The 18,367-nt window shown below is 44.0% G+C and overlaps 1 protein-coding gene across 1 annotated transcript in view; it reads left to right on the top strand.

Annotated features, from left to right (window-relative positions):
• GC (GC vitamin D binding protein) overlaps window positions 1-18,367 on the top strand; it is a 148,397-nt gene that overhangs the window by 118,763 nt on the left and 11,267 nt on the right. The window contains exons 7-10 of the mRNA XM_030190630.1: window positions 558-681; window positions 7,208-7,410; window positions 8,513-8,645; window positions 12,367-12,464. Coding sequence (XP_030046490.1) covers window positions 558-681; window positions 7,208-7,410; window positions 8,513-8,645; window positions 12,367-12,464 — 558 coding nt within the window. The remainder of the gene's footprint in view (window positions 1-557; window positions 682-7,207; window positions 7,411-8,512; window positions 8,646-12,366; window positions 12,465-18,367) is intronic.

Raw genomic sequence — 18,367 nt, forward strand, 5'->3', positions numbered from 1 at the left:
GGGGGGAGGCTTAGCCTCTCCAAGCCTCTTATACCGGGCGCCTATGGGGCAAATGATCTGCAAACTCCAGTGTGGAAACACCCCAAGCAGATCAATAGAAAACACAAAGAAATCTTTATGACACTCAAACCAAGATAATGCACACAGGCATTAGTGACCTTAGAAACATATTGAATTGTTGATGATTTATAGTCTTTTTAAAGACTACATCCACTGTTAGAATCTTTGAGAAGCTTTTGTTGTCGCACTTGAGCTTTTTACCTACTTAAAGCCCCTGAAGCAGCCCTTATGTGGGCGAAACACAGCCTGTGTCTGACATTATCTTGGTTCGAGTGTCATCAATAAAGATTTCTTTGTGTTTTCTGGTGTAAGTAGGAGGCTCACAATGAAACAGCTTAAATACTTTTATCTGTCAATGCATAAAATAGGCTCATCTTGTTGCATTGATCTGTTTGTAGGAGTCTAGATCCATTTGATAACATGCCCGTGAATTCTGCTTTGGAGTTTTGAGTATGAATAGTATATCTGACTTAAGCTTTTATTTCCTGACTATTTAGAAGCCTGATTATGTTTGGCCAAAAGGTACCAGATGCTGAATTTGAAGACATTTTACCACTGGTAAAATCTGGTGCTCAGATGCTAACTAAATGCACCTCAGTTACTGAAGACATGCAGAAGGAGGTATGTAAAGCTCAGCAGCAGAGATGTGCATTTACTAGTGTATATTCAGGCAGTGGTGTTCCTAGCCTGTTCATTACCCAGAGCGCATCACACACACCCCAAAGTTCATCACCCCCTCTAGCACACACCACCCTGAAGCGCATCACCAGACCTTTCTCCCAGCAAGGGGGTGTGCAGAGCAGGCACGTGGCTGTCTGCTCTGCCGGTTCCCTGCCCCAGAACAGGAAGTAACAGAGGAGGCAAGGGACCAGCAGCCGCCAACAGCCGTGCACCTGCTCCGTGACACCCTTGCTGCCTGCACCCAGGGCAGGCTGCCTCCACTGCCCTGCCCTTGGTACGCTACTGCATTCAGGGACACATTACTATGCTGCACTAGTAAATTGTCATGTCCCCTACCTCAACGTAAGTGGCGTCCTCAGGCTGCGCGGGGTCCCATCGACATGCACACTTGACTGGCACTGCCCTGAGCCATGTGTGTGTAGTCCTTCTCTGGGTTTGTTCAGAGAGCGGTGGTTGCAAGCTCCTTAATTGCTTTGCTTCCATGCACCTGTGTCTGCTCTCCCTCTGCCTGGCTTCCCTTGCTTCTCTCCTATTGGTCTTCCGGTTCCTCCTTCCCCTGCTCTTGTCCTATGGCTGTGCTCCTTCTCCCTGCTGGTTCTTGCTGATGTCAGACGCCAGCACTTTATCAGCTGAGGTCTTCCTGGACTCCATGCTTCGGCTTCTACTTTGGTAGGTGTTACTTGCTCAGTAGTTTGCTTCTTCTCTACTTTGTCTCTTGTTGCTGACTTTGCCTGTACCTGGATTACTCTCTTGCCTGCTGTCTGCCTATTGACTTTACCTGTGCCTGGATTACTCTCTTGCCTGCTGCCTGCCTATTGACTTTACCTGTGCCTGGATTACTCTCTTGCCTGCTGCCTGCCTACTGACTTTGCCTGTACCTGGATTACTCTCTTGACCTGCTGCATTCCTGGCCGATACATTCTCCGCCCTGCTTCCGCTCCGTCTCGTAAGTCCTGCAGGCCGCCTGCACCTAGGGGCTCAACCTCTGGGGAACAGCTGTCAGCACAGGTGAAACCCGGGGTTGTCCGGCTGCCAAGCAGAACCTGGTCTGAGTACTGGGCTCAGCAGCGCTCTATTTGGTACAAGAACTCACAAGTCTGACATAAATGGGTTTAGAGGCCCTTTTAATAAGCCGTGTAGGTGCCTACAAGCACCTAACAAGCATCAAGTTTGGAACTACTGCCTGGCTACCGCGTGGTCCGGGCAGTAATTTAATTTTTTACGTTCATCCGCTACGCGCACCGGAAAATTTCCAGTACACGGTGCTAACCGGGCAGTAATTGGCAGTGTATGCACGCTGATGATTACCACCCAGTTAACGCATGAGAGTTTACAGCTAAGTCAATGGGTGGCGGTACAGTCTCAGGCTCAAAATGGGCGCGCGCCAATTTTTATTTTGCTGCACATCCATTTTCAGCCATCAGAGACCTTTTTTGCAGGTGCGCTGAAAAATGGACCTGCATGCGTCCAATACATGCATCTACACCAGTGCAGGCCATTTTTCAGCGCACCTTAGTAAAAGGACCCCTTAGTATGCCCTAAGGCAGGGCTTTCCCATGTGCTAAGCCGATTTCTAGCCAAGTTATAAAATAGCCACTTTCTATTTGTTGAATATCTGGCTGTGCGCTGTTAGCATTAGTGCACAGCCACTTAAAAAATGAATGTAGGTGCACTTATTTAGGAGTTAGCGCACCAGTAATACCAGTGTGCTATCTGAATAGTGCTTCCAAGCCCATTCTCTGCCTCTGACACACCCCCTATAAAATATTTGAAAAACAAAATGCCTACCTGGTCCCCGAGAAACATTACAGATAAGTTTCTCGTATCATGTGTCTTTATAACAATTAAATTGAAGAAGTCACAATAATAGAGTTACTACACAAGAAAAGATTTTGGTTGAATTACATATTTTGGACACTATAAACACTTTTTGAAATGTTTTCAGAAAAATGAACTGATGAGGAAATCTATAGCTGGAATCACCACACAATTATTTATTGTTTTGGTTTAAGTGTTACCTTCTAATGGGCCTTAAAAACTCTTTCTCACATATTAAGGGGCTCATTTTTAAAACAAAAAGATCCAAAAAACGTCATAAGGTGACAGAAGGACATTTTTTTTTTTCATTTCATTATTTTTTATTAATTTTAAATATAACATCCATCCAAATACAGTACAGAATATAGTAAACTTCCATTCCAATAGAAGAACCATATGATAACAAACATATAACTAGATTACTGTCAAAGTTCAAAAATTCAAAGTAAGTATACAACAGGTATACAAAAATGGAAGTTGTATAAAAAGAAATTATAACTTAAAAGGAAAGACTAGGGACAGAGGGGAAAATTAAGAAAGGGGAAAAAGGGGAATTATAATATTGTGCTCAGATGGCTAACTAGTAGAATTTGATTCCAAATATTGCTGCAATGTGAACTAAGTGGCAATTTTCGATACCCCCAGTTTTAAACATTTTGGTCTATAGTCCTTCCAATTTTCAAGGGGGTGTGTTGGGGCATGTTTTCGGCAGGACATGGCCAGCACCAAAAGACAGATGTTTTTCTGCAATAATGGAACAAAAATGAAAACACCTAGGCCCAAAATTCAGATGTTTTTGGCTAGTCCTGTTTCAATCATGACTAAGTGACCAAAAAGTGCTCTAAATGACCACTGGAGGGATTAAGGCATAACCCCTCCTCCCTTTCTACCCCAGTGATCACTAATCCCCTCTCAGCCCCCTAAGATGTGACAGTGCATACCAGGCTCTATGACAGCTTCAGATATGATGCCCATTCCTATTAGAACAGCACGCAGGTCCCAGGAGTAGACTAGTAGCCAGTGCAGTGGACTGTAGAGAAGGAGACCCAGGCCCATATCCCACCAACTGGTACACCTGTAGTGGAATATGTTAACCTTCCAACAAACACTAAATACCTACTGTATCTACATATAGGTGACACCTGCAGGCATAAGGGCTATTTATTTATTTATTTGTTACATTTGTACCCCGCGCTTTCCTACTCGAGGCAGGTTCAGCATGGCTTACATAGTAATAGGGGTTACAAGGTATTGCAGAGAGAGTACAAGCTGTGGTATAACAGAATAATGATGGAGATATGCAGATAGGTGGGATGGGCAGTAAGAAGGGGGTAGGAGAGGCAGGAGGGGGAAGGTTGAAATGAGCAAGGGATAAGGGGGTGGGAGTGGCCGGAGGGGTGGTGGGGTTACGGCAGTGGCAGCGGTGGGAAGGGGGGCAGTGGCAGAGCACTGACGATTGTTTGCCCTGGGCCCGGCTCTGTCGCTCGGCAGCCCTGAGTAGAGGAGTATGAATGAATTAAGAGCATTGTAGAGGTGTACAGTTGGGTACAGTAGGTTGTTGGTGGTTTTTGAAGGGCTCACCATACAATATGTAACCTTGGTCTCACCACACAATTCGAGCACCAGTTAGCTCTTCGGGTCAGCACCCGAACCAGGGTCACTAAAAAAGTTTTAGTTTCTTACTAAACTGGGCGCAGGCCAGGACCCGAATGATTCCCGAAGGCTGTAGGGTTTCAAGCCACACCTCTGCTTCTACTTTCTTTATTAGTCCGGGGTGAATGAACTTTAGTCTCGCTTCAAAGAAATTCTCCACACCAGGTTTAATGAAACAAATGCAAACTTTACTTGAATGCTGCAAAAGGCAGTTATCACGTCCAACATTTACACGCATAAGTTACAGAATACTGCATCTTGTATGTAACGCGCTAAAATGCTGCATTTAGTATCTAAGTGGGTGAGACTAAATGTAAGTGCATAGATGCCAACTTAGGCTAGTATTCTCTACGAATACTTAAGTGCATAAGTGCTCTTGCACAAAAGGCTCACAGCCCACATCATTTGGGGGCCTAAATTGTAGTGCCCAGTTATAGAATTACCCCAATCCCCCTCATTTTATAAATGGCACCCAAAGATAGGCGTGCAACAGGGCATGCAGTTATATAATAGGGTCATTTATACATCTAATTAGCTTAATTGGTGATAACTATCAACAATTGGCCTTAAGAAGTGATAATTGCACTAATTAGTAGTTACACGTATAACTGTTCTACACCCCTATTCTATAAACAGCATACCCAATTTCTATAGTGCACAACTGCAAAGGGGTGTGGCCAAGCATTTCAGCATGCTTTTATAGAATACTTGTATCTGCATGCTATGGGATAGATTCTATATATGGCCCCTGAAAAATCCTCACAGAAAGAAATAATGCCTAGGAATATTCTGTAAAGTATGCCTAAATTTTTTTGAATAGACTTAACTTTTCACGTGGTACATGGAATATGCCGAACAGCTCGCCATGCGACCAAATTTGGTCGTGTTCATTTAGGCCCCATTTTACTTGGTGTAAATCCCAATGCTTAAATTAGGCGCAAAGCGGGTATATTCTATAATAATGAGCATAGATTTTAGAAATGCCCACACCCCATCCGTGGCCATGCCCGCTTTTCAACTATGCAACTTAGAATTTAGGTGCACCATGTTATAGAATATGCTTAGCGAGTTGTGCACTTAAATCTCAATTAATGCCAATTAGTACTGATAGTTGCTTGTTAACATCCAATTAACCACTAATTAGCTGCGCACTAGTGGTGTTGTATCTGAAGATCCATCTTTAAAAAAAATATGTTCTGACATTAGTGGATTTGTAAAGTTATGTGAGCTGTGTATGTTGCTGGAAGTAGTTGGGAAATTTAGACATAAAATGTGGACTTAAGGTAGGATTATAGAATTCGTAGTTAGTGCCTGTATTTCGGCGCCTAACTTTAGGCACCCTTTCCTGAATCTATCCCATGTATTAACCCATTAGTGCCCATTGCTCCCATATTTGTTCCCATTGGACACTAATGGGTTAATGCTTCTCAGTTTCATGATGGCCACTGTTTATTCTGAGCATGACTTTTCAGCTGATAACTAACAGAGAGGTGTAATATATTTTTCTGTATTATCCCGCTAATTCTGTACAAGTCGCCCAAAATTGTGTGCAAATTTGGGTGCACGCCCAATTTAATTAAATAACAAGCTAATTAGTGCCAATAATTGGCTTTTTAACAAACAATTATTGGTGCTAATTAAATTTAATTGAACTTTACACATGTAAATTTAGACACGGGATCTGCACTTAAATTTTACATGCAATTTGAAAAAGGAGGCACAGAAATGGAAGGGCCATGAGTAGAACAAGGGTGTTCCTAAAATTAATACAAGTCGTTATAGAATAATGGAGCTGTGTGCTAATGTACCCGCGTACATTTGCGCCACATTTCAGTTGGTGCAAATAGCCTTGCCTAAATTTAGGCGCGATTCCCAGGTGTAAGCACTGTTCTATAAACCACGCCTAACTTTAAGCTCAACTTATAAAATCACAGATTTTTTTGGCGCCATATATAGAATCTAGCTTTATATGTAGAAATTAAATCACAGAATGGGAAATATCCGCAGACTATCATATTATGATATAGCTCTGACACAGTTGCTACAGTTCTACTGCTATTGTGCTGCAATTCTTCAGATTGTTTAAATAATGTTACTGGCAAGTGTAGTGCGTTGTTGTGGTTTCCAACCATAAGAATGCTACTGAGCAAATGATTCCATGTGCCCATTCTTCCCGATTCAGAGTAGTTGAAAGAAAACATTTGTTCTGCTGGTGTTTGATGTTACCCATTTTCTCCTCTTGCCAAAACCATTAGTGGTCATAAGAACTCAATTGGGCATTCTGAAGGAGAGGGTGACATATTTGGGCTCTGCTTATACTTGTGGGTTGAAGTTGGTTTATGCACATATTTAATGGAAAGTAAAATAGTAACAAAAAGGTCTAGATTCAAATGGTTTGTCTGGCTAACTTTTGGATTTAGTTGGGCAAATCTTCGTGGATAAAAAAATGCAACCCCTCTTCCCCCCCCCCACCGGCCACTGGATGACACTAAGGGGGGAAGTTATCAATATGAACTACCATTAAGACATGTTATTTTACCCTTAGGCCCAGTTAGTAATTAAGTCTCATTGCATAAAATGAGACTTGTACTAAAATAGCATGAGTTAGTGATAAAACAATGTCTTAATGGTAATCCACATTATTTATTTATTGGGATTTATTAAGAAACGAACAAGTATAAACATAAATACAATGAAAGAAGAAAACTTGAAAGCACTAAATTGAACCCTAGTAATAGGACTAATATGAAACAGGATCAAAAATATACACATTTAACAGCACTTGATAACTTCCCCAAGTTATTCAAATTTGTAAAAATGGCAGAGGAGTGAGGCAGGGCTGCCGGGATTGGGGGGGGGGGGGGGGCTTTAATGCATATTTACACAGTAGCATTTCTGGTAAATAGAATCCCAAGTGGGCTAGTGGAATACAGTAGGAAAAACTAGAGAGTACAGTAAATGTCCTTGATTAACAGTGTATATACATTCTTCCCAGATATCGGCTTACACTCAAAATGTATGCAACACATTATCATCCAAAAGTCAAAGAGTTGCTACATGCTGCAAGAAAACGCTTGGTGAAACCTTGTTTTGCCTTCACTCCATGACATCTGCTGAGCCTCTGGAGCTGCCACTGCCTCAGATCCCAAACAACGAGCACCTCTGTAACAAAGCCAAGCATCCGGAAGCGAACAGGAAGTGAGTACAACGTGAATTCTGCTTTCACTTTACTCTTGGTGCTGCCCAGAAAAGATAGTTAGCAGTGAACCAACAATTCCATAGGTCTTACATGAACTAGGTCTCTTCTCCCTCATCCTGACACTTCGGTGCCTTTCTAGAACTCTGCCACCCTTTTTCGCTCCTATAACCTTTTCTGGAAGAGTGTTCCACGTGTCCTCCACCCTTTCATATTTCTTTCCTCTCTTAAGCTTCATATAATGACCTTTTGTTCTAAATCAGGGGCATAGCCAGACACCCAATTTAGGTGAGCCTGAACCCAAAGTGGGGAGCATTACAACCCCCCTCCTGCCCAGAATCTCTCCCCCCAGGTGATCGGGGAGGTGTCACAACTCCACTCTCTCTCAATACCTTTAAATCCATTAGGTCTTTGCTGGCAGTGAGCGCAGTAACTCATTTTCCTTGGTCGCGCTGGCTCTGAGCCTTCCCGCTGATGCAACTTCCTGGTCCCATTAACAGGAAGTAGCATCACAGGGAAGGCTCAGGCCAGCATGAGCAGGGGGAACATGTTGCTGCCAATGAAGAACTAAAGGATCTTAAGGTACTGAGGGGGGGAGGTTCAGGGGCGTGGTGTTAAGTGACTCCCCTAATCTCCTGGAGGGAGAGATGCTGGGAGTCTTCAGCTGGCGGTAGAGCCCCACCAGCCACATTGCTGCTGTGCCACTACTGGGTGAGCCTGAATCAAAAGTGGGCAGGCCAGTGCCTACCCAGGTCTACCCGTGGCTATGCCACTGGAATGCTTTATATTTTATGGAAAATGCCACCTTGTGGTACTCTGTTGAAGCCTGCTAGATATTTGGATGTTTATATCATCTGTCTCCTTCCCCTTCTTCCTTCTAGAAAGTACATCTTTTACTGCCTCAGTCTCTGTTATAGTTTGCAGTGCAGACAATTTAGCATCTTGATGGTCTTTCTTTGAATTACCTCCATCGGTCCCCAGGACTGCCCTTAGTATTCAAGATACAAAGAATGAAAAACAAACAGATAAAAAATAAAATGAGACAGAAACCAAGAAAGGCAAAGAGACTGAAAGATGTTTCATTTCTCATCATATGTTCTTTAGATATTCTTATGAGATTGCTAGGAGGAATACAAAGCTTCCAGAAGTGTTTGTGGACAGGCTGCATGAAGCTGCTGTTCAGATTGCCACTGAATGCTGTGCTGGGGCTGATTCTCACACCTGTCTGAACAATAAGGTAATGGAATCTTTTATTGTTTTCTTTTCTTGTGCAGCTTTTATTTTGCTAGATGGGAGACTAGATTTTATCACTAAACTAGTGAGGTAGAAAATGACCCTTTTCCACAGGAACAGATGTACAGTAAAACACAGGAACAAAAAGCAAAGTATAAAACCCACCAATATTTTATAAAATACTTCTGAGATTTCAACATATAAAAAAATATATATTATTCACTGTTGTGTCTGCAATGTGTTGCTAATTTTGGCATACCCCATACAAGTAAATCATACTTTTTGTCCCAATGAATGAATGACATATTCTGCTCATAAATTGTGGCTATGGACAGAGCTTCTTCAAGCTGTGGATGTGGAAAAATAGACCACACTACAAACAGATAGGAAGCAGAGAGTAGGATTGCGTGGCCAGTATTCTCAGTGGAGGAGGGTAGTTAGTGGGGTCCCGCAGGGGTCTGTGCTGGGTCCGTTGCTTTTTAATGTATTTATAAATGACCTAGAGATGGGAATAACTAGTGAGGTAATTAAATTCGCCGATGACACAAAATTATTCAGGGTCGTCAAGTCGCAGGAGGAATGTGAACGATTACAGGAGGACCTTGCGAGACTGGGAGAATGGGCGTGCAAGTGGCAGATGAAGTTCAATGTTGACAAGTGCAAAGTGATGCATGTGGGTAAGAGGAACCCGAATTATAGCTACGTCTTGCAAGGTTCCGCGTTAGGAGTTACGGATCAAGAAAGGGATCTGGGTGTCGTCGTCGATGATACGCTGAAACCTTCTGCTCAGTGTGCTGCTGCGGCTAGGAAAGCGAATAGAATGTTGGGTGTTATTAAGAAGGGTATGGAGTCCAGGTGTGCGGATGTTATAATGCCGTTGTATCGCTCCATGGTGCGACCGCACCTGGAGTATTGTGTTCAGTACTGGTCTCCGTATCTCAAAAAAGATATAGTAGAATTGGAAAAGGTACAGCGAAGGGCGACGAAAATGATAGTGGGGATGGGACGACTTTCCTATGAAGAGAGGCTGAGAAGGCTAGGGCTTTTCAGCTTGGAGAAGAGACGGCTGAGGGGAGATATGATAGAAGTGTATAAAATAATGAGTGGAATGGATCGGGTGGATGTGAAGCGACTGTTCACGCTATCCAAAAATACTAGGACTAGAGGGCATGAGTTGAAGCTACAGTGTGGTAAATTTAAAACGAATCGGAGAAAATATTTCTTCACCCAACGTGTAATTAGACTCTGGAATTCATTGCCGGAGAACGTGGTACGGGCGGTTAGCTTGACGGAGTTTAAAAAGGGGTTAGATAGATTCCTAAAGGACAAGTCCATAGACCGCTATTAAATGGACTGGAAAAATTCCTCATTTTTAGGTACAACTTGTCTGGAATGTTTTTACGTTTGGGGAGCGTGCCAGGTGCCCTTGACCTGGATTGGCCACTGTCGGTGACAGGATGCTGGGCTAGATGGACCTTTGGTCTTTCCCAGTATGGCACTACTTATGTACTTATGTACTTATGTACTTATGTACTTCTGTAATTACCATATTTTATTTATTTATTTATTGCATTTGTATCCCACATTTTCCCACCTATTTGCAAGCTCAATGTGGCTTACAATATTCTGCTCTGGTTATCGCCGCAGCACAGTAAAGATACAATTAATAATTACATAAGAACATGAGTAACGTAATGGGATAAAGCATTAGGTATAACGAGATCAAAAATGTAATAACAGTTAAAGCAGTAATGCGCTAAGGTTCAAATGATGGATCATTGTGGTATGTCTTATTGAAGAGATAGGTCTTCAGTGATCTCTGAAAGTTGATTAAGTCACTCATTTTTTTCACATCAAGTGGTAATGCATTCCAAAACTGTGTTCCTATATAGGAAAAACTAGATGCATGCGTTATTTTATATATAGTACGACTTAAATTGTATGCACAAATTGTATTCTGTATTTGCACACGCAACTTAGGGGTCCTTTTACTAAGGTGTGCTGAAAAATGGCCTGCGATAGTGTAGGCACGTGTTTTGGATGTGCACAGATCCATTTTTCAGCGCACCTGTAAAAAATGCTCTTTTTTTAAACCGAAAATGGATGTGTGGCAAAATGAAAATTGGCACACGACTTTTTGGGTCTGAGACATTACCGTCACCCATTCACTTAGCAGTATGGTCTCATGCGTTAACCAGGCAGTAATGGTCTATGCACGTACAATATCTTTTACTGCCTGGTTAGCGCCACACACCAGAAAAAAATTATTTTCCAGCGCACGTGGTGGACACATGTAAAAAATGAAATTACCACCCGGGCCACACGGCAGCCGAGCAGTAAGTCCAAATTGACTTGTGTTCGGCGTGCATAGGCGCCTATGCAGCGTAGTAAAACGGCCCCTTAATTAGTTAACAAGCCAATTGGTGCTGATAATTGCCATTTAACAAGCAATTATTGACACTAATTGGCATTAATTAGAATTTACAGGCACAACTGTCTAAGGGCCTGTTTACTAAGATGCGTTAGCATTTTTAGCTTGTGCTAAAAATTAGCATGGGCTAACACTAGAGACACTGCCTACAGTGTGGCTTAGTAAACAGGGCCCTAAGAGTATTCTGTAACGTGATGTACTTAAATTCGAAGTCACATAGTTGAAAAGGGGGTGTGGCCATGAGCATGTTGTGGGCTTTTCTAAAATCGATGCGCGCTGTTATAGAATACGCCTGATCCACGCATAATTTAGGCATCGGCATTTACACCAAGTTTTACTTGGCATAACTGGCCACGTCTAAATTTAGTCATCCGGATGGACTCTGAGCATATTCTATAAACTGCACAGAACTTTAGACTTATTTTTTTCTGCATAGAATTTTCAGGTGCCAGATACAGAATCTAGGCCGTAACACGCACGACCTCCCTTCACACTATGGATTCAATTCGATAAAAGGTGCCCAAAATGTAGGCACCGATGAAAATTAGCACTAAGCACTATTCTATAAATGGCGCTCAGATTTGGACACCGTTTATAGAATAGCATTTTGCGCCAGGATCCACGCTCAATTTTAGGCACAAGGATTTACACCAACTGGAAACTGGTCTAAATTCTCATGCCTAAATTAGGCTCGGATCTCCCTTTTTCTATAAAACTGTGTGTAAATTCAGGGATACCCATGATCTGCCCGTGCCCCTCCCATTTATGATCCATGTGTAAATTTTCCGCACTGAACCCGGTGCTTAAAGATGCATGTGTAAATTTAAATTAATGCCAATTAACGCTGATATTGATTATTAGCGCCCAATTATCAGTGTTAATTGGCTTATTTGTAAGTTAAATTGTGCATGCACAATTTTGAGTGCCATATATAGAATTAGAGTGTACATGCATGAACACATATACCGCTTTATTTTTATATGCCAGCATCAGGGCCTTTCCTCTACCTCTCTGACCCTCTCCCCTCGGAGTCCTGCCTTGCTCCTCTCCTTCCCTCTCCCCTCAGTCCATACTTTTAGCCATAACCAGTAGTAGCAATTCAGACTGAATCACTACTACAGGACATTTCCTCTGGCGCTAAACAGGAAATTGCATCAGAGGAGGCGGGACAGAAACTCTTCAGCTCCACAGCAACTGAGAAGTATTTCTTCTTTCATTGATGGAAATCTATTCATACAAATGTTGTAGCTGAACATGAAATTAGATGCAAAACTTCTCTCATTTCCTATTGCAGAAACCACAGCTAAGAGCAGAGATTTTAAAGTTCCTCACTGAGGCAAATGAATTATGTGAAGATTACAACAAATATGTGTTCACTGAGTTCAAGAAGAGGTAAGAGCTGGTCTGTGAGTATATCGTCTCAGATTTTCTTTAATTAAAAGTACATCATTGGTACTTAACCAATTATGCTGCCCAATATCACTTTCTCCTCCTCTCTTTATTCTAAGGGGCACCCATATTCCGACACAAATTGGGAGATGGGCGTCCTTCTTTCAGGGTCGCCCAAATCGGCATAATCGAAAGCTGATTTTGGGTGCCCTCAACTGCTTTCTGTCGCGGGGACGACCAAAGTTCACGGGGGACGTCAGCAGAGTAGCAAAGGCGGGACTGGGTGTGCTTAAGAGATGGGCGTCCTCGGCCAATAATGGAAAAAAGAAGGGTGTCCCTGATGAGCACTTGGCCGACTTTACTTGGTCCCTTTTTTCTTGCGACCAAGCCTCAAAAAACGTGCCCGAACTGACCAGATGACCACTGGAGGGAATCGAGGATGACCTCCCTTTACTCCCCCAGTGGTCACCAACCCCCTCCCACTCTCAAAAAAACTTTAAAAACATTTTTTGCCAGCCTCAAATGTCATACCCAGCTCCATGACAGCAGTATGCAGGTCCCTGGAGCAGTTTTTAGTGGGTGCAGTGCACTTCAGGCCGGCGGATCCAGGCCCACCCCCCCTACCTGTTACACTTTTGGTGGTAAATGTGAGCCCTTCAAAACCCACCAGAAACCCACTGTACCCACATGTAGGTGCCCCCCTTCACCCCTTAGGGCTATGGTAGTGGTGTACAGTTGTGGGGAGTGGGTTTTTGGGAGGGTTTGGGGGGCTCAGCACGCAAGGTAAGGGAGCTATGCACCTGAGAACAATTTCTGAAGTCCACTGCAGTGCCCCCTAGGGTGCCTGGTTGGTGTCCTGGCATGTGAGGGAGACCAGTGCACTACGAATGCTGGCTCCTCCCACGACCAAATGGCTTGGATTTGGTAGTTTCTGAGATGGGCATCCTCGGTTTCCATTATCAACGAAAACCGGGGCCGGCCATCTCTAAGGACGACCTAAGGACGACCATCTCTAAGGTCGACCTAAATGTTGAGATTTGGGCGTCCCCGACCGTATTATCAAAACGAAAGATGGACGCCCATCTTGTTTCGATAATATGGGTTTCCCCGCCCCTTCTTGGAGCCGTCCTGCAAGGACGGTCCCAGGAAAACTTGGGCGCCCTTACGCCCCTCAAAATGTATTTTCAAGTTTTTTTGACTACTGATTGGTGTTTATTTCACTGTATTCTATCTTGAAATCCATAACACTTGACTCAAGAGTACAGAGAACAAAACGAAAAGAGTACTGTGACTGGATAATGATGTGCCATTCCACTAACATTGGACAAAAATTCACTGTGGAGGGCAATAGATACTTGGGAAGATATTCAAACCATTTACACGGGTAAATAGTAACAGAGAAAAGCAGTCACCTCTAAATGCCTCTATTGAAATACTAGACTGAGAGGTTAAAAAAAACCATTAGTGGACTGCCACCCTCAATGGGTGTCCCACACAGAATAAAGAGATGTATTTGGGTCTTTACTAATATGAAGGCTAACATGTAATTATGAGTGTGAAGTGTTATCTCTAAACAGAAAATTTACTAAAAGTTGAAATGTAGCATATGATAGACAATTTATGATGTGACTGATACATTTTCCGGCTAGGGTTTTGTTCATGACCCTGCACCCATGACGTTTGGGAGAGAACTGTGTCTCTCCTTTCATAGATTTTTTAGAAATCATGGGAGCTTCTTGATGCCTATAGAATACATTTTTCTGTGATGTGACGTTCTACTTGTGGATGACTTCAGCACCCTAGGCCTCTGACTCATATCCCACAATGACAGTGAATTCTGGAAGAGCCTCGGAATGGTTGAAACATAACATGACTTTGACAGGAGGAATTTCCTAAAAAGGCTAAGGATGGTGGGCCAGAAACTTTTTGGTTTGTGTCATTTCCCTTGTTGCTTAGCGGAATGTTAGTTTTGTTTAGGGCCCCCCCCCCCCCCTTCTTTTTACTATCACAGGAGAAAACACAAAACAGAACTTTTATGGCTCACCCCCCCCCCCCCCCACACACACACACACACAATCCAAGCACCCTTCACTTCTCCACTGAGTTCCTCCCCACAGGCCTACCCTCCCTCTAGTGGACAACTCCTGCCCATGGCCACGGCCACATTCAACATTATAGCCTTGACCTTTATCTAGTTGAAAAAAATGTTGTCCTCCCTCCTTACATGTGCTTTGGCTTCTTTCAGTTTCATCTGTTATTCTTTTCTGTGTTCCTCTTCTTGAGTTTTCCCATATTTCATGAACGCCAACTCTTTTGCCTTTATTTTCACAGCCACTAGTTTCTAGAACCATATCGGTTTCCTTTTTCCTTTTTTTCTTGCTTTTATTTATTCTCCTCGCATAAAGGTCAGTAACCATTTTATTGCTCCTTACACACACACACACACACACACTAATTTTACTAAAGTCAGCATGTTTGAAATCCAGGACTTTGAGTTTTGAGTGAGTGCCCTCCGCTTTAGCTGTTATATCAAACCAACCCATATGATGATCCCTACTGCCCAGGTAGGCTCCCACTCAGAGTTTAGACACACTTTCCCCATTTGTGAGCATCAGATCCAACATCGCTCCTTCCATCATGGGTTCCATCAATTTGTCTGAGCAGAACACTTTGAAAGGCAATCATGAACTCTCTAGTTCTGTCTGATTCCGCAGATGGAACTTTCCAGTCCACATTTGGCAGATTGAAATCTCCCAATAAGAGCACTTCCCCTTTCATTCCCAGCTTTTGGACATCTACAACCAGATCTTTATCAAGCTGCTCTGACTGTGACAGAGCAGCTTGATATACATACTATTTGATCATGTAAAAGTACAGAATACTGTCACACATGTCACGCAAAAGTGACAGCAAGGCAACGTAAGTGCTATTCTATAAGGGCATTAAATGCAGGTGGGTATATACATGGGCAGAGCATGGGCAGGGCTCCCACAAACACCTAACTTGCAGAATACTGTAATTTACACACGGCCCTGGCACATCTAGGCATCAGCTCTTATGCCAGCTCTATGGCTGGTGTAACTGGAAGTGCAGGTGCATTTTGATACTGAATTATCCTAGTACTGTAGAATTGAATCTACTACAACTACTACAAATCATTTCTATAGCGCTACCAGTCATACGCAGCGCTTCACAATTGAACATGAAGAAAAGACAGTCCCTGCTCAAAAGAGCTTACAATCTAGGTGACCAGATTCCATTTTAGGATAAGATCTCACCTGCACGGCGTCGAGGCACCTAAGTAGAGATGCCAGCTTATAGAATTGCTTCCATAGACAGTACTTCTTTAATTTGGGGCCTCCATTTAGACTTCCCCATGCTGCATAGCAGGTGCCCATGTTTGGCTCATGCTCTGCCCCTGCATAAACTCCCACCCACCCCTTGCAAACATACACTAGGTAAGTTAAGTGAGTATTTGAAGAATAGCACTTAGGTGGGTAGGTGCACACATGCCTGTGGAGGGCTAATAGTCTAGAGATTTACGCATGCAGTGGGTGTGTAAATGCAAGTGCCTGGATTATAGAATTGCTCTTTATAGTCTCTGGACGGAGCACTTTCAATGTATATTTAATGCTGCTGACTAGCCATAGTGGCGTCAAATATACATATCATTTTCAATGCTGCAGCCACAATTTTAAAAATCCATTCTCTGCTTGGTTTGAATATTGATCCATCAGCAATGTTTCCTCTATGGAGTGGCCTGGTGTGTGCACATTTTTTTGTGTGTGTGAGCAACAAGTAGCCTAATGGTTAGTGAAACAGGCTTTGATCCTGGGTTCAATTCCCACTGCAGCTCCTTGTGACCTTGGGCAAGACACTTAACCCTCCATTGTCCCAGGTATAAGAACTTAGATTGTGAGCCCTCTAGGGACAGATAAAGTACCTGCGCATAATGTGTTTAGCACTGCATATGTGTAGTAGCACTATAGAAATGATTAGTAGTAAAAAACAACAATTGTTGAGGGACAGCATTAGCAATGCACTTCTGTATATAGCACAAAAACATTTTGGGGAGCAACCATGTAAAATCTGTGAGCGACACTCCTAAAATGTATGAGCAATCGCTCATTAGAGGGAACATTGTCCATCAGTGATCAATAGGCTGGAGATTGTAATGGTCATCTAGCTTGTAAAATACAATGTGTCAAGGACTCTGTAGCAGTTTCGTACCAAGGGGGGGGGGGGTGGGGGCGGTCCGCCCCGGGTGCCAGTGGGTGGGGGGTACTCCGCTCCCGCCGCCTCCCGTGGCCATTCCCGCGGCGCCGCACATTAAAAAAAAACGGCGAAGCAGCGTCGCAGGCAGCGCCCCTCATGCCTTGCTTGTAAAAAAAAAAAAAATCAAATCTCCCTTCTCCTCGTCTTGACGTCTTGACGTCGACTCGGGCCTTCCAATCAATTTGATTGGAAGGCCCGAGTCGACGTCAAGACGTCAAGACGAGGAGAAGGAAGGAGATTTGATTTTTTTTTACAAGCAGGGCACGAGGCGCTGCCTGCGACGCTGCTTCGCCGGTTTTAATGGGACTGAGGTGGGGAAGGAGAGGGGTGAAAGGGACTCGGGTGGGGGTGTTCAGAGGGGAGAAGGGGACTGGGGTGGGGGTCTCAGACAGGGGAGGGGAGAAGGGGACTGGGGTGGGGATCTCAGAGGGGAGAAGGGGAGGGGAGAAGGGGACTGGGGTGGGGATCTCAGAGGGGAGAAGGGGACGGGAGAAGGGGACTGGGGTGGTGGTGTTCAGAGGGGAAAAGGGGAGGGGAGAAGGGGACTGGGGTGGGGGTCTCAGAGGGGGGATGGGGAGGGGAGAAGGGGACTGGGGTGGGGGTCTCAGAGGGGGGAAGGGGAGGGGAGAAGGGGACTGGGGTGGGGGTGTTCAGAGGGGAGAAGGGGACTGGGGTGGGGATCTCAGACGGGAGAGGGAGGGGAGAAGGGGACTGGGGTGGGGATCTCAGAAGGGAGAAGGGAAGGGGAGGGGAGAAGGGGACTGGGGTGGGGGTGTTCAGAGGAGAGAAGGGGACTGTGGTGGGGGTCTCAGACAGGAGAAGGGGAGGGGAGAAGGGGACTGGGTGGGGGTGTTCAGAGGGGAGAAGGGGGCTGGAACTGGGGGCTGAAAAAAGTGGCAGAGAGAGAGAGGGGACAGATCCTAGATGGAAGGGGGAGCGAGAGGGAGGGCAGACCCTGGATGCATGGGAGAGGGAGGGCAAATGGTGGATTGAAGGGGCAGAGAGAAAGGGCAGACAGTGGAGTGGATGGAAGGGAAAGGGCAGACAGTGAATGGAAGGGGCAGAGATAGAGGGCAGATGTGGCTGGAAGGAGCAGGGAGAGAGGGCAGACATTGGATGGAAGGGACGGCAGAGAGGGCAGACACTGGATGGCAGAGAGAGAGAGAGAGAGAGAGAGAGAGTGAAGACAGATGCTGGATGGAAGGAAGACGGTGAAAAGAAGATGAGGAAAGCAGAAACCAGAGACAACAAACTGTAAATAAAATATATTTTTTTATTTTTTTTGCTTTAGGATAAAGTATTGTAGATGTGTTAAATGTTTATAATAGAACATGTAAATAAGGTAATCTTTTTATTGGACTAATTTTAATACATTTTGATTAACTTTCGGAGAACAAAACCCCCTTCCTCAGGTCAGGATAGGATACTGTAACAGCACTATACTGTACTGACCCAAGGACGGAGGTTTTGGCCTCTGAAAGCTAAATGTATTAGTCCAATAAAATGGTATTATTTTACTTTCTATATATGTTTTATTTCTATTTGTTAATTTGTAAAGTGGTGATTGGTACTTGTTAGTTTTTTTCAAATTTACATCTGCTGTCTTTATATTTTGCACAGTACTAGGGGAC

The sequence above is a fragment of the Microcaecilia unicolor genome, chromosome 2 (assembly GCF_901765095.1).
Source record: "Microcaecilia unicolor chromosome 2, aMicUni1.1, whole genome shotgun sequence".
Taxonomy (NCBI): domain Eukaryota; kingdom Metazoa; phylum Chordata; class Amphibia; order Gymnophiona; family Siphonopidae; genus Microcaecilia; species Microcaecilia unicolor.